The sequence below is a fragment of the Panulirus ornatus genome, chromosome 48, assembly GCF_036320965.1.
Source record: "Panulirus ornatus isolate Po-2019 chromosome 48, ASM3632096v1, whole genome shotgun sequence".
NCBI classification, from domain to species: domain Eukaryota; kingdom Metazoa; phylum Arthropoda; class Malacostraca; order Decapoda; family Palinuridae; genus Panulirus; species Panulirus ornatus.
In genome coordinates this window covers 23,579,489-23,594,954 of record NC_092271.1, presented here as the reverse complement: position 1 = coordinate 23,594,954, position 15,466 = coordinate 23,579,489, and the positions used below count along the sequence as shown (strand labels likewise).

Here is a 15,466-nt window from a genome sequence, read left to right as displayed (position 1 = left end):
ACCATTTTTCCCGCCAAGTCCAGCCGACAACGAGGCGACGCAAGCGCAAAAACTCTTACCCGGAAGACAAAAATAATTTTTTGCATTTACATTCTGAATCAACATCTAAAAAGACTCTTGAAAAAGAATTACCCGCGTCATTTTTGACGATACGTTACCGAGAAACATTAACTTTGGTTTTACATAGGGGCAGGTCACAGTTTCACGTCAAATTAACGTAACGATCCGCCTGTCTTTGAGGTTGTCGAAAACTACGTTAACTGATGCCCACTAAGCAGCTGCTTCACTCCCAACGGCAAATGGGAATACCGCTGACAATCACTCGTACATGGGATGCTGGGAATTGATTTTGATGGAATTGATTTGTCAAATGTCTATAGCTGGCATTCTTTGTTCGGTAAATGAGGTATTTAAGCCCAATGTACCAGGTCATTTTCATGCTAACAGAGATGGTGAGTGAAATCCTATACCCAAAGCAAGGTCACTTCGTTTTCGCTATATATATATATATATATATATATATATATATATATATATATATATATATATATATATATATGTGTGTGTGTGTGTGTGTGTGTGTGTGTGTGTGTGTGTGTGTGTGTGTGTGTGTGTGTGTGTGTGCCGTTTGCAGCGTAGCTACGGGAACGGGCGAATAACAAGACCTAGGGTGTATGGCCTCGCATTTCTTTTTTCTGAAGTCTGCCATATAGCGATCGGGACTAACGGATGCCCCTTTAGCGTTCGGGGGCCCTACATTCTGAGCGAATGAAGTGTATTTAGGAACGGCTGGCCCTGTATATATATGCCCTAGTATATGTCAGGTACCCTATTCATCGACCAGCCTCCAGGAAAAGGATGATCAGATAGGCTGGCTGTGAGCCAACCGTCCCGTCCAGGATTCTGAGAAGTGTCAATTTCCGTTTCGGAAGGTTGACCTTTCCCGTAGCTGCACGATAGTCTTCACACATCTGGAACTCTCCTTCAGACATGGAATAAGTTTGCCATGTTCTATTCCAGTCAGTCCCCCACTATGCCATGATCTGTTCCAGTCACTTGCAACCCCCCCACCCAAAAAAGAAAAATTCATATGGTTGGAAAAGCGTCTGGGGTAAACCATGGAAAGCTGTGTAGGTATGTATATTTGCGTGTGTGGACGTATGTATATACATGTGTATGGGGGGGGGTTGGGCCATTTCTTTCGTCTGTTTCCTTGCGCTACCTCGCAAACGCGGGAGACAGCGACAAAGTATAAAAATATATATATATATATATATATATATATATATATATATATATATATATATATATATATATATTCCTATGAGTACACGGGGGAAAATGAAACACGATAAGTTCCCAAGTGCACTTTCCTGTAATATTCACATCATCAGGGAAGACACAAGAGAGAAATATAAGTCTTTTGATATATATATATATATATATATATATATATATATATATATATATATATATATATATATATAATTACATATGTTTACGCATCCCGCACGTTCCCGCGTACCGTACGCAAGACTGTTTTTCACCCATACTCCATGCTGGGGACAAGACAGTGCCATAGGGATGAGTCTAGACGGCGCTAGAGGAAACGATCAACAACGTACACATGAGATGATGATACTAACGTTATCGTGTACGTCGTGTCACAGAAGCAGGGGCAAGACAGTGCTCGGGGAGTGGGGAAGGCGAGAAACAATAGACGCCAGTGTTCTTTGTCTCGCCTCCACCTGACTCGTCTCTAGCGCCGGGGAACAAAGAGTATTGACTCTCCCGCTGGGCTAAAACGCAAGACTCTCCAAAGCATATTGTATCAACCCAGCTTGTGATACTCAATGATCAATAGCCTTAAACATCTGTGTGACTTCCTAACAACAACAACAACCACTACAACAGCAGCGGCAACAACTCAGCGTGAAATGTGGCCATTGCTTTGTGACGATGGTTTCTGAGTCCTTTTTTCTTTTTGTACGTTTTTTTTTTGGTACACGGAGTAATTGTACGTTTATGTGACTAAGAGCAGTGCTAAATAATAGACTCATGATATACCCTCGCGTCTCTCCGCATGGTCAGCCATTTCATCGTAACTCTTGGCTTTAACACGGATCACGACACGAACTGGACTGGCAGGTCGTCCGCCCACGAGATCCTCTTGACTTACTTCTTAAATCACCAGGGTAGTCATAGCGGTGGGAACTGATGGGGGTATATACACATCTCAATGGCCAACGACGTGTGGCGTGACCGTTTCGCTTGCTATTGGGGACACTAGAGAGAGTGAGAGAGAAGGATAGATTGGATCTTTCGTTAGTTGCGATTCGCTCAAAGGATTACGGCAATAGGAGAAGAGACATCCCTTAAATGATAGGGGCTGAGGGTAGCAAGAGAGACCTGCTAGCTACTGATAGTGTAAGGTCTTTGTGACTCTTGTAAGGCACGTGCACACACTGTGTAGTGCTGGAGGTCAGACAGACCAATAGCAAGATTTTGAATTTCTTCTTCCGTACTGTGTGTGTGTGTGTCTAAATCCTACTGACGTTTCTTGACTGCATCCTTATTTACCTCTGTTAACTTCCCTGTGTAAGCCTGTGCAACAAGTATCCTGAAACGCGGTCATAAGCCATCTTTGAAGTCCTTCAGAGAAGCCCTGAAATACTGAGTTGAACGTGTTTCACATTGCTATTTCAGCCTGGCTGTTCGATTATTCACTCTCACAGGTAGCCGTGAGGACAGAGGCAGCTGTGAGGCCTCGTGTTAACTCATATAGACATGCATTACTTAATATCAACTCAAAGATTTACACATATAGGCGCACTTGTACCTCGAATGGGTAACGTGTTTTCTCCTCGAAGTTTTACATGTCTTGAGGTTGCTTGAATGTACTTGGATCTTTACTCTGTCATCTGGGCTTACAGGTCCTGACCCAAACCCTGAAGTAGAGATTTCTTGGTTAAGTTATTGTGAAGAACTGTGTTTCCATGAGTAATCAAAATGGATAAATTTCTAGTTATAAGTTTGGTAATCATGGTTTAACAATGATGATTTAAGATAACGAATAAATCCTGTTTGAAAAGGTCTTGAGGGCAAATCACCACTGGTATGAAATCCTCATAAAACAGGTGGAATCGCTCTGGATTTTTTCTGATTAATATCATGCAACTCTTGTGTGTATATATACATCTGAGGGTAAGGAAAATCTGTGTTGCTCCCCCAAGACCTGTCCAATCAACTTGACAAAAAGATGAACATCATCATCCGTCTCCCGATCTATCATCCTGGCGTTTGATGCCCCGGGGAATCATCGGCCACATGATTACCATATTCATGCCGCTTGAATATGGATGTCCCCGTGGCGAGGAGATCACAACGAAGCACCTTGAGGCTCCAGGCTATCACGGACGGTGGTGTCAAAAGATGGCATTGCCAGCAGTGGCAACACCTGCAGCGTCCACACAAGAGCCCCTCTCTCTCTTGACGCCTGCCTCTGCCAAATGTTTATGCCACATCTGCTTCAACCAGCTCCTCGGAGTTGGAAGAGGAGGAGTTCGTTTTGGGGTTGGCTCTTTCTCCCCTCGTCACGATGAGAGGACTCCAACCCGCGTCCCTCAATTTCGAGATTATGTTAGAGAGAGATTCAGAGGCGGGCCGTAGACCACAAGCTAGTCTTGACCGCATTACCTGTCTGTCTGCCTGCCCGCCACGCACAATGAAGTTCATGTCTGTGTCCCCCTCCCCAGCCCCGCCCTCAGCAAGTTGGAAAATTGAATTCCATCTCAGTAATGCGATGTGTTGGGGTGACTATAGTGATGGAAGCTGAGTCAAGGTGAAAGAAGAAAATATTAAAAAACAAAGAAGGGGCATTGGGAAACAAGTCCAAACTGAATCGTACGTGAAAAAGTAGAGAAAAAAAAAGATGAATAATAAGAATACAGAGACGAGACTAAAAGAAAAGGAGGAAAAATAAAGAATGAGACAAGTGTCCAACAGACAAATGATGACAACAGGCAATGTTACGTCATGATGTGTCACAAGACCTCATCCCAAGGCCACTCAGTAAGCAAGAAGGATGTACCACAGGTTTGTGCAACATTATATATATATATATATATATATATATATATATATATATATATATATATATATATATCGGAAAGGATCACAATTTTGCGCGTGATCAAGATATTCGTACGAGTCCACGGGGAAAATGAAACACGAACTTTTCGTGTTTCATGTTCCCCGTGGACTCATAGGAATATATATATATATATATATATATATATATATATATATATATATATATATATATATATATATATATATATATATGTATTCATATTCACTTTGTTCTTGAAATACAAGAGACGTAACGGGCATATGACTAGGTAATCACACTCAACAACTTGGAACTGTTTATCGAGTTTTCTACAGATGTCTCCTGCCTATCGGATTGACGAACGTATCCTGAAGGAGACAAGTAGATGGGAATATTACCTGCAGCATCCTTGAGGATCATCTCGGCATCATCATTTACTAAGAGCACCAGAAAATTAATGACTACATAGTTGAAAACAGCTTCATACAGAGCAATAACCCAATACAGTTAACCATTTAGTTCACAACTGAAGGTTGTAAACTTAAAAAACAACGTGAACTACATCGGTATGACAACGACTACATGACTCAGTCGACGTCTAACTAGGTATACAGAACAACATGATATGAATTTCACTCGTCGGTATATTACTGAAGACGTGATAATACTGAAACACTGTCAAGCCCCTACAAGACTACAGGTAACAGAAGCCATGTTCATACGAGGATATAATCCCTCCTTAAATCATCAAAGTACGGGACAAGCTGGGACTCTACAATTATGCTCTACCACGCCCTAAATGACCCCATTCTCTACCTCCACCGGATTTTCCCAGCTGTAAAGACCTCCGGCAAAGCCCGGAATTGTTAACCAAACGAGTTTGATCTCTACCGACCACACTAACTCCACATTAACTCCCGAGGGAACACGGTCCACCAATCAGCACATCATCTACGTCACCGCTCTCATTTGTACCACTTCAAGATGTGATCCATTCCTGTTTTGTTTTTACTTTGTGTTGTATCAGTTATAGTCAGTCTGACTGGAGATGTGCACTATCTGTGCGATCGAAATGATTCGTGTATTTCAAGAAAAAGTAAACATGAATACACGACATTTGATTCACATTTCATCTAATGAATAGACATTGGAGACTATAGGAGAGGGACGGAGTTTGGTGTGGACGGCTCAGGAGGAGGTCGAAGGTCATGGAGAGGGAGCGTCGAACTGGAGGAAGGGCGAGGGGAAAAGGAGGAGGAAGAGGACGAGGTGGAGGAGGAGGAGCAGGGAATGTATAGATGCATGCGATAGGGAGGGAGATGGTGGAGGTACAGAGGTACAGGACTCTCCAGGGGAGGCGGGTGAGAGAGGAGAGGAAAGGAGGGAGGGAGGGAGGGGAAGGGAGCCATTCTACCGTGGATAACCTCCACAATCCCATCTCCCCACCGTCTAGCCCCTCCTCCCCCGTCACTTCCAGGAATCTCCTGCCTCACAAACATTCTCTGGCTCTCGCTGGTAAACTCTAGGAAAACTTATTCAATGAATGTTCTTTCCTAGAGTGTACTGAAGCGACACGATGCTTTCAATCTACGTATTCACTAATTATGAGCGACTGTCCAATTCTTTATAACCCTTATAACATATATGCAGTGGGTCTCGTGTTGGCCTGACCCAATGTAATGAAGAATTTCTTTACATTATGTTACCTCGCAAACGCGGGAGACAGCGACAAAGTATAAAAAAAAAAAAAAAAAAAAAAAAAAAAAAAATATATATATATATATATATATATATATATATATATATATATATATATATATATATACTATACTAGCCTAAGCCAGGTATCCAATTAATCGACCAGTCCATATAGGAGGATGAACAGCTGGGTTGACTGCAGACCGACTGCTGCGACCAGGATTCGAACCCATGCAGGCTTGACCTAAGTGGTCCGTGCCTGCGTCATGGTCAGCAACAACAAACGATTAGTCATGGAGGGCCATGGGCCACAGATAACCTCTTAGTCGTTACAACTCCTTGAATGAGGACCGATTGTTCTCAAAATACAGTACCTTTGTAATCATTTTTTCCTTGATTATCGGTTAAAATTTTGGTACAGATACGTCATTTTCTTATCATCGTGATTACTGTCATTATGTAACCCTAGGATCACTTTACAGGTCTGTGCTGTACGTGGGAGCAAGGTACGGTGGGTTCCTTTCGTGCAAGAAGATTCTCGAGAACCTTTTACCCTTTTCTGTGTACAATCTGGTAGCATCCAATGCACACACACACACACACACACACATATATATATATATATATATATATATATATATATATATATATAGAGAGAGAGAGAGAGAGAGAGAGAGAGAGAGAGAGAGAGAGAAGCGAGTCCAGCGTGTCAGAAAACCCCCTGATAATAGGTTATTTCGAGAAACTTAAATCCCGTTCGGTTAGATAATGTGGGATTTACCAAACCATGAACACAGGTCCCAGCCCGCTCACATGGTATATTCCGAAGCGCAGTGGGTTTTGATTATGCAGAGGCATGCGCGTGTGTGATCATGTGTATGTATGCGTGTCTGTTTGTGTGTGTGTGTGTGTGTGTGTGTGTGTGTGTGTGACAAAGCGGGTTGAATCCTGCAAGGGTCTTGTTAACACATTTGCCTTCTAAACATGAACAATCGTACGTAACAAGTGACTTCTCTTGTTTGCATCAGCCTTTGCCGACAAATTCGGAGAACGTCAGAGAACAATAGTGTCTAAAACGTGATTCTTCATCTGAACTCTTACCTGTGGTAAAACCCCCGAGTCTGTTTTCCCAATGTAGTACCTCGTATGCACTGAGCAGTTTCCAACGCGTGACATTTCATATGTAATTCTTTTTTTGTTTATCCTAACATTTCTCTTCATCTCTTTGACTTCCAAGACATTATCATGTACTATTCGAGTCATGGCCTTTGGTATCATAAAACTTTCCCTTATCATGAGAGTTAAAAACGTCATGAAATAGGTATATCTTGGTACCTCGCGGTTATTTCCACCCTCCCCGACGCGGAGCTGTTGATAAAGCGACTGCCGCCAGCTCCCAGCCACACTCCTCACCCCTTCAACGTCATGGCGAAAGTCATCGTATTCGCTCTCTTCTTGTGAGTTTAAGTGGGCAGTGCCCAAATATCTGTGTATATGGGATTATCATTTCAACTTTCCATAACACCACAATCTTGTTTCGTGTCCTACAACCAACCGATCTTTCTTGTGTCTTCTACAACCACTGTGCCTACCGTTATCATCCCATACAACCACCAGAGAATCTTGTCTTCCACAACCGTTATATCTACCTTTATCACCTCATACAACCGTCCAAGAATCTTTCTTATATCTGCCACAACCACCTTTGTAAATCTGTTGAGTCTATCCCTAATCACATTTACCTTTCCGATTCTATTTTCTTTTATCGAATGCGAATGAAAAATTATTTGGACCCTTCCTAATCGCTTATATGTAGTGTCGGACTTACTTCTCTAGTGTCTTTTTTTCCATTCATTGAGAATAGTTGGCTAAGTTATTCTCTTGTAAGTGTTAAGTTATAATGCCATCTGTAGCTCATAAGTACAATTTCACTTACCTGTTTCTTTGATTAGTGTTTCCAGCAGAGAACTTTAGTCGGATCTGTTATATGCAACCCTTTGGTAACACATCTGGAGGAATGCGTCGTTATGAACCAGGGTTGTTTGGGGATAACCTGTGGAAGTAAGAGGTTGTGTTACATGTAAACTGGAGATGGAAAGGGCATTACGATCTGTAAACAGTGTGATGTGGAACAAAATATTCAAGCTGTGTGAGATGTAAGCAAGTGTGAGACGTAAATTAGTGTGAGATGTAAGCGAGACGTATAGTGGTGCGAGATGTAAATAGTACATAAAACATTTTTTTTTTTCACCTGTCATCGCAGGCTCTCCTCAACGGTACTGCTGACGGAGGGTATGCCGAAGGCATTCCGTTCTCCACAACTGGGAAGATGGCCACCGACCTTCCCTGGAACAGGAGGAGGTGAGTTTTAGTTACCTTCATCGATCTGAGAGAGAGAGAGAAAAAAAAATTCATTATTGGGTTGAGAGAGATGTCTTATCAAGTGGATAACGCATGTAAACAAATGAAGCCTCGCTGACTTGGGGAATCTATACTGAATGTCTTATTCTTTCACCACTAGGAGGCGGCCTGCCCCCATGCATCTGCTGCTGCCCGCCATGCCCCTGTGATAAACCGAGGACCAGCAAACCTAGGTTCCCCTTCGTTGTCGGACGATGATGCCAAAGACAACATGGGACATTCGCCTTACAAACACACACCCACTAAATCACAATCAAATAAATGAATCATCATCAGATTAAGAGTAACTGGATTTTTTGTTGTTCCTGAATGTTTAATTTGGAAGAGTATGATGGAGAGGTAATTAGATTTTCACGAAGACAATGGAGATGTCTGTATGGCTTGAAGTACATTTTTGAAATAAACAGGTAAAATTGAAAACTGTGCATTGTTATTTCAAAGCAGGTCGTTTTAAAAACTCCTTGTCCGTATGGGTCTTGATTTAGTTGTGTAAGTAGAGGAAGATGAGAATTCGATGAAGAACACTGGGGTCAGGTCATATTGAGGTGTGGAAGACTGTGCCTCCTGAGCAATTAACAACAAATCCCTGATGACCGCACTGTCTTGCCATGGAATGTAGATAGATACATTAAACACACACACACACACACACACACAAATCTCCCGCTTCTGCGAGGTATTGTTGGACATACGCGAGCATTGAACTCCATTCGTCTACTAACACCGCCTCCTAAACCAATGAATAAGGACTCATGACCTGGCTACGTTGTATTGATACACATGCTAAAAAACTTAATTCAACCATTAAAAGCAATCCTTCTGTACTACAGAAAAGTGGTAGGTAAGTGTTGGAAACAACGAACAGTGTTAGCATTGTGTCAACAAGGAACTAAATGTGTTGACTGATCCATGAGCAACGTCCGACACGAACTTTTGTTGGTATTTGTGAAGAAGCGAGACTCTCAGGTGCTAAACCCAGAAACCCAGAATATCCGTTGCCAGGCCAACGACTGTATAAAGCCCTTGGTCAGGCCAGCAACAGTACAAAACCCTTGGCAAGACCAGCAACAGCACAAAACCTACATGGGTCCAGTTCAGCCCATCCAATGCACAACTCTCAACCTCCTACATGTTTAGCATTAAACAAAAGACGGTCCAGTTGTGCTTTGACAATCTCTCGTTAAAAATCATGAAGTTTCAAGTAATTCTCAATGGTTTGAATTTGTATTTATACCATCCACTATTTACCTTCTTCACTAAGAACTGGACCGACCAGCAGCCTAGCCAACCGTCGATCGCGCTACCCAAAAATAGCTGGGAATGAGTCAATTACTCATTGTCAAATGAAATCCTAAATTACTATAAATGTCTTATCTAAGAAGATGATAATCAAACTATCCGATCTAAACGATGACTTCATGAGAAGAATATTTCATCCACACTCTCGAACTGCCTTGTACAAAAGAGAGGTCGTTGACATATTTGACGGTTGTTATATGAAATTTTTTTTATATACGATATTTGACTTGTATATCAGGTATAATTCACATCCTCACAGTGTCCAATTCATTATAGGTGGTGTTGTATACTACCACTTACAACTGACTATACAGAAACCTAGTGTTCCAGCAAGTGTATTCAACCATTGTTTGTTCTTTCCGTGCTACAGTCCATTTACTCGCCGACTTGTGTCAATATTTGTACTTTAGTAATTGTGAACTTTCCATCACGAACAGTCGATTATATTACTGCAAAAAAAAAATATTTCTTTCACCAAGCAGTCACTATATTCAGGGTTTAATTCAACACTTTATTAGAGAAATAAAACACGGGTGGAATTTACAGTATGTGTAGACCAGTCGTCAAGCTGTATTAACAGAACTCACAATTTTCTGATACTTTAGAGTAACTCACTTGCAAACCCTATCACTCTGTCTCTCTCTCTCTCTCTCTCTCTCTCTCTCTCTAACTCCTTTGTTAACTATACACATTTGACAGAGATGGCGGTTTTTGTACACTGATATTCAAGAAATATCCTACCAAGAGCAGTGACAAACAAGGTAAAGAATTTTGCAATTCTGGGTCCCGAGAGCCGTGAGAATTACTATATGTTTATTTTCTCTCCAGTATATAAAATGACGGAATCAAGTTTTTAAAATGTTGAGATGATCAGGGATTTTTAATTTTTTCAGTCTTACAAAGCTGATGCCTAAAGGAGCTTTTTCGTTTTTCTTTTTTTTTTTGTCATGACTGTGTGAAGAACATCTTTCAATGGTTGTCAAAGTTTTCAAATGATTTCACAGGCATGATGATAACCTACAGTGTGATAGGAGGGACTCAAAATTTTGGAAAACGTTAAGCAAACGGAAAAAGATTAAAAAAAATTTCTATGAGATCAAAAACTTTTTATTTTTCACAACCGAAAATCAGTGCAACAAGAGTTCTATTACGTTTGATGCTAAAATGGTGTCATATAAAGTGATGAAGAGGAAAAATCACGAAAATTAGGCCTTTTTTCACACTGTGTAGTCTAGGCTTGATAAAGACAAAAGATGAAACACAACATTTACATTTACACCCATAATCAGCGTTGCGAATAGCACTAAGATGAGGACATTTTCAGTCATCAAAATTCTGGAAATCAAAAAAATCTTTGGAAGTTGGAAAATAACTTCATAAAAGCCCTTATCCTTAATCGTATTAGACTACCATGTTAAACATAGGTACCATGATGTAAGTATCATGTTAAACATAGGTACCATGACGTAAGTACCATGTTAAACATAGGTACCACGATGTAAGTACCATCTTAAACATAGGTACCATGATGTAAGTACCATGTTAAACATAGATACCATGATGTAAGTCAAAAGTTGTATCAGGCTACATAACGTTCTGCTTCAATAATGGGAAATTCAACACTATGAAAACCTTTGTTGATAACGATTAACGTTAATATGATAAAGGAAAACATGATAATGGAATGGACGTTACGTATATCAATCTAGCTTTGAATAGCTTTCAATCTTATGATAACCTTGCAGAAACTAATCGACCATAATATGGTCGTCAAGTGATACCCGTCAAATCTATATGAGAGCTGTAACATATTTTGTTCATGAATCATAATATTTCTTACAAAAAAAAAATCTAGGATCTTGTGTATTTTTTGGTTTAATTATGAAATATGATATTAGGTGATGAAAAAACTTTGTTCTTAAGATGAATAAGTTTGCTCTTTACTTCTTTTTTATACCTAACCGCCAACCTTCCACTGAACTGGCAAAAAAATATTTGTCTTATGAGTCATGTTCAGAAAATCTTTACTGATGTAATGTGCCGGTTGTACTACATACCACTGCTTCACGTATCAATGTATTCTACCCATTTCCTTTTGTTCTCTTTATTATCCACTTCAGTACCCAATTATTTGCAAACTGCAGATGGTGAACACATCAGGGTAGATTGTTCGGGAGGCGAATTGTATGAACTGGCCTGTGGCTACAGAGGTACCCTGGAAGATGACCAACTGGCCTCTATGTGCGAACCCAAGCAGCCTATCAAACACGGGGTTCTTAGTGTGGTCCGAGGCGTTGCCTACGCGGACTTCTACATTGCTGAAGGTCGGGGTTATATATTCGTCCCTCCGGGTCTGGACTTTGATGGATGTGACTGATCGCGGTGCTCCTAAGTCGAGTCTCAACCAGTGTGACGTTCCTATTTTCGACGTGAAGCATTGACTTGAGACGTAGCAGTAATATCCATCTATTGCCAAAGAAGGTGACCGGAGGCCGTCAATGGATGTAAACACACTGGATGCTGCTATGTCGGTGACAAAGTGAGACAGGTCATGGGGGTCGTGCCAAGTCGAGAAACACTTGTCGAACTGATGGATGTCAGACAACCCAGGCCAGAAGGTTGTTATCTGGGCACTGTAAACAGTACACACTTGACCTGAAACATAATGTGCTATGAAGGGTTTTATAATCAAATTACACACGACACACAATATATACACATATATACATACATACATATATATATATATATATATATATATATATATATATATATATATATATATATATATATATATATATATATATATATATATAATATATATGCAGCATCCCTGGGGATAGGGAAGAAAGAATACTTCCCGCGTATTCCCGGCGTGTCGTAGAAGGCGACTGAAGGGTAGGGAGCAGGGGGCGGGAAATCCTCCCCTCCCGTTTTTTACTTTTCCAAAATAAAAGAACAGAGAGCGGGGCCAAGTGATGATATTCCCTCTAAGGCTCAGTCCTCTGTTCTTAACGCTACCTCGCAAATACGGGAAACGACGATTATGTCTAAAAAAGAAAATATCTGCATAAACAGAAAGAGTTGTACTAATCAATATGACTGCTGGAACACTATAACACACAAATGCAAATGAACACAAAGGAAGTTAACAGCAACAAACCTATTGGGTCCTTTCGAGTCTGTTTGTGGTAGTGGAAGATAACAGAAACTGATAGATTAGTGTGGTAAAAGTTAAAAGACAGACAGATTATTCAAACTGTCAATGTGGCTGAGGAGGCGCAGATAATGCAAGACGTGGGCTTGAAGCAATTCATCAGTCTACTCTCAAGCGCGTCTAAAGCACTGCTTTCAATCAACCTAACTGGCAAACCGAACGTTCCACATATCAACAATCCTGTTGAAAGAGAAAATACTTCGCCTCACCCGAGGTAGAACACGGTGCAACAAACACTTAGGAGTACAAAGCGGCACAGTGGATACCATACTGACCCTTAAGGCAGAAGAGAGTGCACCCTCCGACTCTCTGGCAGTGCGTGGCACAGGAGAAGACGTTGGGCACCCACAGCGGCAGCACATTAAGGCGGCATCTGTAGAGTGTGTCGCGAAACGATGGTGTGACCTGCAGATGGCAGCGAGGTGTTTATATCTTACCGCGATAGCTTTTCGTCTGTTCCATATATATATATATATATATATATATATATATATATATATATATATATATATATATATATATTCACGCCATCTGTGATGTAGGTATTGATATTAGACATATATAGAGCAGCGTGAAAGAAAAGAGAGGCAAAATAGGAATACTTTACCTTATAAGTGTACACATAAGGGACGACCTTCTCTGTGTCAACACACACCAGATACAGGAACCAACACACCACCACACACACCGTCGTCCGCTGCCCCACCATCGTCATCTACAACTGAGATTATCGCACGCTATCAGCGATCATATATCTCTCCCATTATCTATCAGTGATCATACATCTCTCCCATTATCTATCAGTGATCATACATCTCTCCCATCATCTATCAGTGATCATACATCTCTCCCATTATCTATCTCTTTATCAATATCGAGAATCAAACGTATTCATAATAATGTTCAGATGATTCAATAGAAAGCGTCAGTGTAAGATAACTGGTACTTACGAAGTGTATAAATGAAATTCGTATGAAAAATAAAAAAAAGTATTTTTCGCTAATAAGCAATTCAGTAAGCTTATGAGGTAAATTAGGGCGAAAAAAGAGCAGAGATGAAGTTATAAATGATTAGGGAGAGAGAACAATTGAAACAACACGGAGAATATTTTAGCTATCTTTTGGCAATTTTGAAATGATATCTTGTATTCGTCTAAAGTGAATCATAAGGCCTTAAAATTTGTATTTACATCATTCACAGTTAAAGTATCTTACGTGAAGGAACTGCCGAACTGGTGACTGGCGGAGGGGACGACTCTGAGAAGCTCCTGTAGGAGGCCAGGTAGGAAGGGAGGTGGATATGTGGCTGTCACTCAAGTGAGGGAGGGAGGTTTATAGCTGGCGAAGACCGCCCCACCCTCCGGCGAATATGGACGCCTGATTGGTAAAAGTTTCTACCACCCTGACCAATCATATCGTCGTTTGTGCATGACGTGAAATGTACTACCAATGACTACGTCCGTCTCGACAATTACTCTCGTGTATCTTTAAGGTTTTCGTGATATTAGGAATAGCTATTATGAAAAATATGAACTTTTGACATTTGGCTCCCGATTCAAAGTGTGGATAAAGAACACTTTTTTCTATCAGTCAAAACAACGTCTTGGAGAACATGGGTCGTCCTTTACCGTTAAGGAATACCAGAGGCGACGGATCACAAAAAAAGAAGAAAAAAGAAAAAGAAAATCCTGTAAGATGAGACAGTACAGAGAGACTCGGAAACAGTTAGTATTAAGGTGGCATATCACACATCTCGGTTCATCCAATGGAGTAAATCAAGAGCAGGTAAGGGGGATACAGTAACAGATAACAAAAAAAAAAAAAAAAAAGAGTTCCTCTCGAAAAACTCGAAATAAGGCAAAGGTAACACAGTGGCGTTGAGATACCAGGAGAGGAGGTACCCAAGTGCCTAATAGATCGTGGATTGTCAATGGAGAAATCTAGAACTGACCAAGTTCGATTTTTGAGGACGGATATAGAAATAAAATCATCCGTATCTCATTCCATCCTTATGTACGATGATACTTCATGACTGTCATAACACAATTACATGTATTTCACAACGTAATCCACAAGGAATGGTGACCTGAAGTGTTCGCTGGGAAATATGAATATGAAAGTTGGAGTTGTTCTCATGTGTTGACACCTACAACTGCCCAAGGGCCTGGTTGGTTAGATGGTTGGTTGGTTGGTTGGTTGTTTGGGCTTGAAGCCTAACAACTGCCAGGGTCATTAAGGCCGTTCCACGTTCCTACTACATCCGCCAACCGAAAAATCCTGAACACCTTCTTCAGGTGTTATCTCAAACACCTTCTTCAGGTGTTAAAGATAATTCTAAGACCACATACACTCTCACTGTGCATGTGGCTATTTTTCGGAACTGAATTCCCTCCATCGTGGACAGCAACATCGAAATGAGTACTCATGGTTTTATCTATTTATTCATTTCTCTATTTATTCATCTATTCTATCATATTGGACACACACACACACACCCCTCCACGAGCTCACTGCGTTACCGTTACACATGGGCAAACAAGTCATTCCTTTTGCAGTTACGAGATTATGATTTTATGGTCATCAACAGATTGTAGATCTAGCATTTTGACACACACACACACACACACACACACAGAGGGATTCACCTTGTAAAACACATATCATGGGTTGCCAAACAACCGGTGCAATCTAACTAACGACCTAAAGTGCATATTGCAATTC

At 40.8% G+C, this 15,466-nt stretch overlaps 1 protein-coding gene and 1 long non-coding RNA gene across 2 annotated transcripts; one reads left to right on the top strand and one right to left on the bottom strand.

The window, feature by feature from the left end:
* Positions 1–7,188: 7,188 nt before the first annotated feature.
* On the top strand, positions 7,189–8,650 carry LOC139763836 (uncharacterized). The gene is made up of 3 exons (XR_011716273.1): positions 7,189–7,266; positions 8,073–8,170; positions 8,331–8,650. It is a non-coding gene; the product is annotated as an uncharacterized lncRNA (long non-coding RNA).
* Positions 8,651–11,455: 2,805 nt separating this feature from the next.
* On the bottom strand, positions 11,456–14,050 carry LOC139763835 (uncharacterized). The gene is made up of 4 exons (XM_071690159.1): positions 13,961–14,050; positions 13,354–13,467; positions 13,022–13,151; positions 11,456–12,184 (listed from the first exon to the last, which is right to left on the bottom strand). Exons 2-4 carry the CDS (start codon positions 13,459–13,461, stop codon positions 11,646–11,648), a joined length of 777 nt encoding a protein of 258 aa, XP_071546260.1. The 5' UTR covers positions 13,462–13,467; positions 13,961–14,050; the 3' UTR covers positions 11,456–11,645.
* Between the last annotated feature and the right edge of the window lie 1,416 nt (positions 14,051–15,466).